Consider the following 10,050-nt stretch of genomic DNA (forward strand, 5'->3'; position numbering starts at 1 on the left):
GACGTTATGCCCATCGTGGCCAAGACAAAGGTCGTACCTACAGCTGGGCTCAGAATCAGTGTGTGGATCACAACTACTCAGCCCCTGGTGGACCCCTGTATGGCCGCCTCTGTTACAGCAGCCACACGCTACCTGTTCTCCGGCGCACTCCAGGTGGGACCTTTGAGCCAGGCCTGGCAGAGATCGGATACCGCTTTCCTGGAGGCCAGCCAGACCACTCCCTGGTCATCCAGAATCAAGGGGCTATGGTGGGCCCTATGGAGTCTGGGGCCGTGTACATCACCCCCACCGACCTCAGCACGGGAAGCCGAACAGGCAGTCGAGATGGGACGGCTCCCCAGAGCAGGGTGAGCACGTCGGATGGAGGAACACCAAGGACCAGCGACAGCCAGGAGAGAGGAGGAGGGACAGGAACTGCTAGTAACTGCACAGAGGGGAGCGGCGACGACAAGTTGAACCACGGGCAAGATGTGGACTGGGTAAGCGTTACAATGACTCTGCTTTCACACCAAAAGCACAAGCGTGACATTGCACAGAGGAAGGCAATTATTTTCAATGCAGAGTGCAGCTGTGTGTTCCTGGACAAGTTTGTGAGCCATGTCAGCACACACTGTTCTGATTTTCAGCCTGATTCTTCTGCCATAAAGTTCAACTAAATAGACATCGAATGTGCTGACCTCTATAATGGGCACATACTGACATTAACAGAAGGTGCAACTTAGGTTTCTTCATCCCTGAAGTCCCGAAACTTCTGTAGTTTTATTCTTAAAACGTAGTGGGACTTTGGTCTTAAATAAGAGATGAAACAGTGCTTTAATGCACTCTAACCTGTAGCATCTGTAACAGGTGTTTTAGGAAAACATCCCATTCTGTCTGTGCAAACTATGCTCGCTTGTGCATTTAGAGTGAAGCTGTTTAATTCATGGATGAATGGTTGGATGGTTGGCTTAATGCATGAGGAAAAGAAGTGATAGATGTTGCAAACATATTAAAATTGAATAAATGACTCGATTAATGATAAATGGCCCAGTGAATGCATTAAATGTGTATGTGGATTATTTAATTATTTAGTGAAATGGGAAAACCAGTAAGTAAGAAATAAATTAAGCAAATTGTAATTAACTTCCAACCTGATATACTGTGATAGTTAGCGGAGACTGCAGCACTGTAATACTTTTAATTTTCATGTGGTAGCAGAAATGTCCAGGACAATGCTGAGGGAAGATGATGATTCCGACATATCAGCACATTTATTTCCTGCTGTTCATTATCTTCTCTGTGTTTTGTTTTATTTATTAGGCCACGGCAAGGCTCTTTGGCCCGTTCTTTATTTAATTTTCAAATATTTTATCTCTCAATCATTCCCTTCTCCATGTCCCTCACAGTGCAGTGTTAGTTCATTCTAGTGCTCAATTAATATCTACGCCTTCTTCCATCTGCTTCTTTTTCCACTCTGTCCGTCTCTCCCGTGTCTAATTTTTTATCATCGCCATCTCCTGCCTTTTTTATTTGTGCGCTGTCTTTCCACTTTTCTTGTGCCTCTTAAATTAAATTACCCCTTCTGTTCGGGCAAATTGTTTTCATCGCATTTTTTTGTTAACTGTGACCAAACCTAACAGTACCACACCCTACCCCAACCCCAGACTGAAACCACTCGTGCTCGCCTACGTTCCCTCCAGGTGCAGTCGGAGACTTTACCCAGGGAGCATAACCTCGTCCTGACGCGATCCGGCTCCATGATTGGCCAGGGTCACGGCGCAGGAGGCTGGGTGTGTGACTCGGCTACACTCCCCATGGCTGGACGTAGGGCCTCCCGTGCTGGATTGTCGCCTAAACGCACAGGCTCTAGCCAGGCTGAGTCTGAATCCAGCGGAGGAGGGGGAAATGGAAATGGCAGTGGGGGCACTTCCACAGACGGACAGCAGCAACCTGCCAGTGGACGTAACTATGCCACTGTGTTGCAGGGGGAGGTGTCTGGACAGAGGGACTACCCTGGAACCCTGGGGAGGGGGGGACTAGAGATGGGGAGCAACTTTGTGGTGGCAAAACCAGACAGAGAGGGTGGAGGAATATCACTGACCGGGACTCCATCTGTCTACCCAGAAGGCTTTATTGGTGACTGGCGTGATCGGGTTGGTATGGGGGGGTACGTTTTGGGCAGGAGGGATATGACCCCTCAGCTTTTGCCCTTCCCAGGTCAGCCTCGGGGGGCGTACGCTGGAGTGATGGGCTTTGGGGCCGGCTGGGTTCCAGGAATGGAAGCTATGAGAGGAACACCTGGGCCCGGAGGTCCATCGCTGGCGCTGAGAGTGGGCGAATTCCTCCGTCTGCGGCTCGCCCAGGTCACTTTTGACCCCTCGCAGCCACCGTACGACTCGGTGCAGGTGTACGGGCTGGAAGGCACAGGGTCCCGGGCCGGATCCCTCAGCTCACTGGAGAGCGAAGGGGATAAGGATGGAGAGAAGGATGATTGGGGAGCTGGGCTAGACGACTGGGGACCTCAGTTCCAGAAATTAGCTCAACTCTTTAAAGAAAGGGAGAAAGAAAAAGAAGAGAAAGATAAAGGTGAAGAGGGCACCAAAAAGGATAAAGAAAGGGAGGATCTGGAGAAGAAAGAGGGAGGGGATCAGACAGGAGAAGAGGGGAAAGACTGAGGAAGGATAAAATGAAAACAAATAGGGGCAAAGGGGGTAAGAGAGGAAGGGAGGAACAGGAGGATGATGAAAAGGCAACCAGAGCTAGAATAATGTGAAGAGAAGTTAAAGGAGAGAAAGATGAAGAGGCAAAGTAATAAAAAGAGACAGAGAAAAATGAGCCTAGGGAGGATGGAGAATGTGAGGGCAGGGGAGGGAGTGATTGATGTAATTTAAAGCAATAAGTGTTGAAACGCTGATATGGTTGAGCACAGATACTGAGACAATGCAGAAGCTGCTTCTGCTCGGGGCAGCAACAATTTGTTAAACGCTTTGGACAAAGAAAAACAACCCAAACATCCAAGACTCGATTTAATTCAACTCTCACGTATGGAATGAGTAACAGCAGGAAACAAGAAGAGAGACGTTCCTCATTGTGCGTCGGCCTGTCCTTTGTTTCTGCACGTGTGTCTGTGAGGTTGTGGGTTGTGTGAGCAAAAGTGCATATATTATGTCCGACTGGGTGTATGTGTGAATCTATGTGTGTGTGTGTGTGTGTGTGTGTGTGTGTGTGTGTGTGTGTGTGTCAGTGTGTGTGTGTGTATATTCAACAAAAAGATGGAAAGAAAGTGGAAGGGAGAGAAGCGTGTTAAAAGATGAGACTGATGAGTGATTATATCTAAACTGGAACATTAGTTTTCGGGAAAATGTGCAAGAGTAAACATTTAACAAAGCACTTAGACAACTAAGATAACACCCTGAGAATAAAATATATATTTGAGTATAAAGGGAACAGGAAGCAGAAAGATATATAGTGAAAGAAACAGTTGGGGAAGTAAGACCATTGTACAGAAACTGCTACTTTTTATTCCATCTGCAGTGGCAGAAAAGTGAATTATTCAGCTCACTACTTCATTCCAAATGAAAATGATGAATCATTTAAATCCTGCAAAAGATTCTCCCCTCCTCTAAGCCCACAAGGAAAACAGACATTGTGAAAAATTAAAATGATTTAGGGATGTGATTCCCCTCCTCACCCCTCGCATCCCCCCAGCATTTTGTAGTTGAGTGTTGGTATGTTTACAAAGATACAGACACACGGACACAAAAGAACTTATTAAAACCATAAGGCTTTGATTGTACTACAGAAAATTAGAAAAGCTGAGACCATCCGTAAGTATTCCATCTACTTTATGGAGTAATGATGACTCTTTTATTGATATATAAAGTGTTTTTATTAGGAAGTCTCCTGTTTTTTATGCGTGGCTCTCTCGCAGTCTCACAAAGCATGCATGACTGTTTTTTGAGAAGAACAGGAGAAAAAAACGCTAATACGGCAATCAATTCCCACTCTGGCCAAATGAAAATTTCCATACATTAGTAATGAAATTTTAAGGGGAACACTACCATAGAGACTCCCGCGACAGATGTTTTGTTCTTGTTAAAGGTCAAGATGCAAATGAGCTGAGTTGTCAGCTGGAATGCACTTTTATACTGTGTGATGTTCAATAATAGATAATGAATTATGTCAGAGTACAGTTGTTTTATAAGATGTCAATTAAACAAAAAAATAATAATAACATGTCTTACTGTATGTAAAAGCAAACAAATGTAAATATCACTGAATATTATTGCTAACACAAATACAAAAAGGAAATGAACTTTAAAAAAAAAAAAAAAAAAACTACAAAAAATAAAATGTACATGTCCAAATGGAGCACTGTGGGGACTATCTGTATGTACTGTAGATTAGAAATGGATTAACTGAGCCTCCTGGACTACAACACCTTGTATCCAACATCTGTGTACTAAGTGAACAGGTTTGGGTTTGTTTATGTGGTAGCTTCTGTCTGTCAAATGGACAAGCCAAGGTTTCAATTATACATGTGGCCTCTGGCAGAAGTTTGCTGTGCAAAATATTAGTTACAGGAAGCCTCAGAGCTAGGCTGTCCTAGCGAGGAACCAATTTGATGAAAACCACTGGAGTGAGGAGAAATTCCCTTAATAGGGCTGCAACAACAACAAAAAATCTGTGTTTTCCCTAAAATCTGGGTTATTATTCTGAGAAAGTATGATAAACTGAAATTGGTTCTGAGTTTATGTCATTAGTTTTGCACTGCCTGAAACATATGAAACATGTTTTATAGATGGTTTATTATCATAGAAATATACAATACACATTTAAGAGTACGATTTTTAATGTTCTAAATCTAAATCTAAAATTTATTCTTTTAGTACAGGAGCATGACTGTTAATAGAATATTGTCTTTCATGCATTTCAGGCAGTGCATCTCGGTGAGTAGATTAATAGCTGCTTGACATGAACAATATAGATGTGAAATCTAATTCTGTCAAACAAAAAAAGAATTATCTTGGAAAACTGAGTTCAGAGATGAGAAAGGAATTTTGCCTCATACCCTAAATGAATGTGGGGATCTTTGGTGTGCAGAAATATCACAGTTTATCACTGGTTCACTGTAAAGCCACCCACATAAGCTACCAGCTTTGCTAGTGTCCACCACTTTGGTCCAACATAATCTTGTTGTCAAGGTCTGCTAATGTCAATACCTAGTTAACCAATCAGGAAGTCAGACTACTCACTGACCCGTATAAAACCCATACAAACCTCTGTATCCTTTACCTGAGCCACAGACTGGTCCATACAGCACAGGCTGAATGGGATTAGGACCAATGTACAAATACTGCACAATAACTGGAGAAGAATGGGGGGTGCACAACCTCGGGGGAGCCAATTACAGTTAATTTAAGTCAATCCCAACCTACAGATTCTTTAATTTGACAGCAGTATTGTAAAATGCAATGTACAGGGTGCATAAAAAAAACTATACATTTTTGAAAAATTACCCCCAGTTATGCATTTGATAATTTTTGGAATTTTCTTTTATGGATTGATGGATATTTGTCCAAATTTACAGACACAGGTTTTCATGCATGAGTGAGCAAAGGCAAATTGTGCAATCCAAGTTAAAAGTGGTTTGCGCGAAGTAGCGGTGGGATTTAACCCTTTCATGCACGAATTATGACAACCTTAATCAAAAATTTTTCCTGAGTGTTTTTATTCCTCTTTAGGCATGAAAAAAACAATGCGATTGAAAATTTTCTTCTGGGAAAAAAAAAAAAAAAAAGATAAATAAATAAAATAAAAATAATTTTAAAAATGTAAAAAAAAATACATTAAAAATAATAATAATGAAAACAATTTCTTATGAACCTATTTTTCATAAGGTGGCAAAAATGTGCACTCAGCTGGACGCCACACGTTTAATTTTTGATGCACCCAAACATGTATTTACTGATAAATTGTGTGAAAACTATGGGGATTATTGTGATTCTGGGGGTTTATGCTCAAGAGAGATCTACATGATGATACCAATTCATGTCAGAAAAGATATGGAGTGTCTTAAAACTTTAGTAAAGATATGTCTAAAAAAAAAAAACAAAAAAAAAAAACAACGAAAAGAACAACAAAAATCCATGAATATACAAGAGAACAGCTGTAGAATAACTGTCCACTGGAGTGACCACTGCACATGAAATGGTTAAATCCAATCAAAGGTTATGGGAGGGGACAATGGGCATCCATCCTGTTTTCCACAAAATTGCCAGGTTACAGCATTAACACTTTGGCCACCATGTCAATTTCATTTCTTTACCCATGGCAGCTGTTCCTGCCTTTCAAAGTTATTTCAACTTGATTAGGCCTGAAAATGTCACTGAGGACAGGCCAAGTTAACCCTGTTTTGTGGAAAACAAGATGGATGCCCATTGTCCCCTGTTACGCCCCAGCCTAGGGGTTTACCAGGGCGAACATAATATGCTCACTTTTTCCCCTCCCAGCTCCCAAGCACACAGGTCAGTCAAAAAAACTAAAATTCACAAGATTTATTTTAATCAGGTAAAGGAGGGTTAGGGGAGGGTGCAGCTAAAACAACAAACAAAATGTCTTCTTCTGAGTTCAAACTAAATTACCCACTCAAAATAAATGCAAGAAATAAAATACAGAAAACTAACCTGAACTCCCTAACCAAAAAACAGGAGAAAAGGTGAAAATAAAAGAGCCGACCTCCCCTACCAAAAAAGGATCGAATTTACAAAAAGATTCTATTTACAACTATATACAAATACAAAAGTCACACCTGAACACACGACTGACGATCACACACAGGAACACACGGTTGGAAGCCGGCAGGAGGCAAGAGAGAGAACGAACTGAACATCTAGGGCCATTTTTAAAGGGGCCGGGCAATCATGCTCCACCAATCAGCTTCCTGTAACACAAACAGACACAAAAAGGGCACAGCACACCTACAGGACAGGGGAGAACACACACACACTAAACAGAAACATATATACATACACAGATAAATAGACAAATTATGACCCAGGGTCATAACATCCCCTCCTATGACCTTTGACTGGATTTACATCCCACCGCTACTTTGCGCAAACTAGTTTTAACTTGGATTGTGCAATTTGCCCCTGCTCACTCATGCATGAAAACCTGGGTCTGTAAATTTGGACAAATATCCATCAATCCCCTACCTACTGACGTCCATAAAAGAAAATTCCAAAAATTATCAAATGCAGAACTGGGGGTAATTTTTCAAAATTTATAGTTTTGGTTTTTTTTGATACACCCTGTATAGCAGCATATGGTGACAAAGGCATAAAGCCTATAAGAGACTGCAGAGTTCCAACTGCCAACCCTTATAAAGAATAATTCTGGCTCAGTACATCACAAGTTTTTTCTTGACTTCTGCTGTTATTGAGTGAAAGGAACAGTTTGCATGCGAAGCTGCTCGGGTGTAAAAGTGAAGTGTTAAAAGTATCCCTCTGGTGCTCTTCAGTTTGGGGATCTTATGAGTTGAAAACCCTTCTGAGTGCCTCAGATTTTCTCAACAACAAGCTGTTTCGAGTGCCTCAGATTTCTTCAGCAACATCCAACTATTTTATCTGCAGTGTCAGTTACTATAAAGTTGCACTCAGTGAATGAATTGCTGAGATTTAGGACTGTCCAACATTATTAAACGGTCTAGTCAGGCTAGAAAACAGAAGCGAGGTGTACGAGTGAAAACGGAGGCGACGCTGTAAACAGCCATCACAGTTTACAGACTGGGAGGCGTTTTACACATGAAGTTACAGCACACACACAGCGTCCCTTTACGATTACTTTGGTGAGTGTACTGTGATCATATGTGACAGATGCAGCAGTCAAGAGAAAACTTAAGTTGTTATTAACCAGAATTATCAATTATATGTCTTAGAGTTAGAGGTCAAATAATTAAGAAGCTGCATTTCTGTTGTGAATGAGCACTTACTTGTTGGTGTACCTAAAATGACTGCCAACTATTATGTTTGAGAAAAAGTATTGTTAAGAGCACTGCTTTGCCAGTGCATCATCTGGGAAATGTTTCCCCCAGCAATTATGTGCCAACTGTCTGAGTCTCTCCTTCTCAGCACACACAAAAAAAAACCTCCTCATTTTCCAGCATTGCCAATCCTCAGGCAGCCATCGCAAAAGCAATTAGCATGGTATACCAATAAGTGACCTTTGTGCTATTCTAATTATATGGTTTATCCCACAGTCTTGATTGGCTCCAGGTGTTTCATTTCAGCTGTTTGGTCTAATTCAAAGTTCTACCTTGGCTGATTGGTCAAAATCAAAGCGATGATTCTCCTGATTTCAGAGTTCTGGAGTGCTTCGCTGACTAAACCACTCGACGGAGCTGATTATCCCACCTCCTGAGCCCAGCAAATTGGTTCAATCAAAAGCTTGATTAGTTGAATCAGTTGTTTTAAATAGAATAAAAGCCTGCAGTCTCTGCAGCGCTCCACACAGCTCCTTCTTTACTTATTTGGCTTGCATAGATTCACCAACTGTCAGTGACAGATGAAAATTGTCTTGTCAGGCTATTTTTCAAATGCCTTGTCAGAGAAGGCTTGTTGTACTGAGGATATTGAAGTTGAGCTCAAAGCGTGAGAACAACCTCCTGGTATCTAGACCGTATGTAGCTAACAGTCGAAGGATAAAGGCTGTGGTCTTTGGCCTCTTCTTGACCCCAGGTAGACCCCATTGGTTTTGCACCCCCCCCCCCCCCCCCCCTCCCCCAGGGACTTCATTGCTCCTGCACGATGTTGATACAACTCCACAACTGCGTGGTGAACAAAGTGTATTTATTTCTGTTGTACTTTTTCTTTTTGTAAATTTGAATAAAAAAGCATCTATTTCAAAGAGATGAGTCAGACCTGCTCTGTGCTCCTTTCTGCAGTCTCCTGAATTTCTGGATAATCAGACTTCTGCTGTGTGTGTGTGTGTATATATGTGTGCATGTGTGTGTGTGTGTCTTCTGTTTGTATATGTGTTGTATTTGTATATGAAAGTGTGTGTGTGTGTGTGTGTGTGTGTGTGCAAGACAAAGAGACAGAGAGGGAGAGAGCGATTGAGAGATGTGCTGTGCGGTGCATACAAATGTGTGTGCACCTTGTGAGCATGTGTCTTGTTGTGAGTAGGTGGGTGTGCCTTGTCAAATTGGCCCCTTGAAATTTCGAAACCACAGACAGTGTGTGTACGTGCATATGTGTAGTGCACACACACACATTGCACAATGAAGGAACACCTTGTCTGGTCGGATCCAACCCGATGAGGGGATGTGAGGTCAGTAATAGAGGACAGACGTAGAGTTCTGCAGAGCAGTCACGCTTTCAGATGGAGGGGGAGAGTGCTCTGTTTGCTCGCCGGCCAAAAAATGGAGGGAAAAAAAAAGGACATTTTGAACTCGAGAGCAGCAGCAAACAGACTAGACCTGACAGCCACGACCAACCGTATAATACGAGGCCCCTTTAACAATCCTTGGAGTGCTCCTGTATTCTGCAGAGCTCATCCCAGCTGAATGATGGATTGGGGAGATGTTCGCCATTGCTGTGTGACTGAATAGCTGGTTAAAAAGATTTATTACAATAATCAAATATGAAGGAGGGGATTATTTCTACATGATGGTTTAGAGAATGATCGTGTTAGCTGGGTCTCCGCTTGATTACAATGATAATACCCGCCTCCAGTCAGAAAAGGGGGAGAAACGGAGAGAAGGGTAGAGAGAGCCATATTAGCAGTTAATATGCAAGTCTGTTGTGTTACATAAAACTGTATTTGTGGTTGGGTTGGAGTCGATTCTGCACTGTGCTGAAGATCAAGCCCTTGCCATGTCAGTGCCTATGTATTCCCATAATTATGAGACTTTCAAGGCCAACTAGCATTCCACTGAGGCAAGATATCTAAAGACGGGTTAGAGGGGCAAAACGAAGCTTTGACCTGCTTAAACCCTTATCCTCTACCGCCAAACTGATAAAACACATCAGCTTGTAACCCAAACAGCTTTCTTATCGTTTGACTTTTATA

The 10,050-nt window shown here is 42.2% G+C and overlaps 1 protein-coding gene across 3 annotated transcripts in view; it reads left to right on the forward strand.

Annotated features, from left to right (window-relative positions):
- Positions 1 to 8,890, forward strand: part of cdh24b (cadherin 24, type 2b) — a 239,742-nt gene extending 230,852 nt beyond the window's left edge. Inside the window, exons 13-16 of one of the 3 annotated variants that reach the window (XM_030160285.1) lie at positions 2 to 479; positions 1,620 to 5,455; positions 5,619 to 5,624; positions 7,301 to 8,890. In XM_030160285.1, the coding sequence (XP_030016145.1) occupies positions 2 to 479; positions 1,620 to 2,654 (1,513 nt within the window). In that variant the 3' untranslated portion in view covers positions 2,655 to 5,455; positions 5,619 to 5,624; positions 7,301 to 8,890. Of the gene's footprint in view, position 1; positions 480 to 1,385; positions 5,456 to 5,618; positions 5,625 to 7,300 lie in introns of those variants that run through there. The other 2 variants (XM_030160286.1, XM_030160287.1) reach the window with 2 other exon arrangements.
- Positions 8,891 to 10,050: the final 1,160 nt, after the last annotated feature.

Source organism: Sphaeramia orbicularis, chromosome 17 (assembly GCF_902148855.1).
Source record: "Sphaeramia orbicularis chromosome 17, fSphaOr1.1, whole genome shotgun sequence".
NCBI classification, from domain to species: Eukaryota; Metazoa; Chordata; class Actinopteri; order Kurtiformes; family Apogonidae; genus Sphaeramia; species Sphaeramia orbicularis.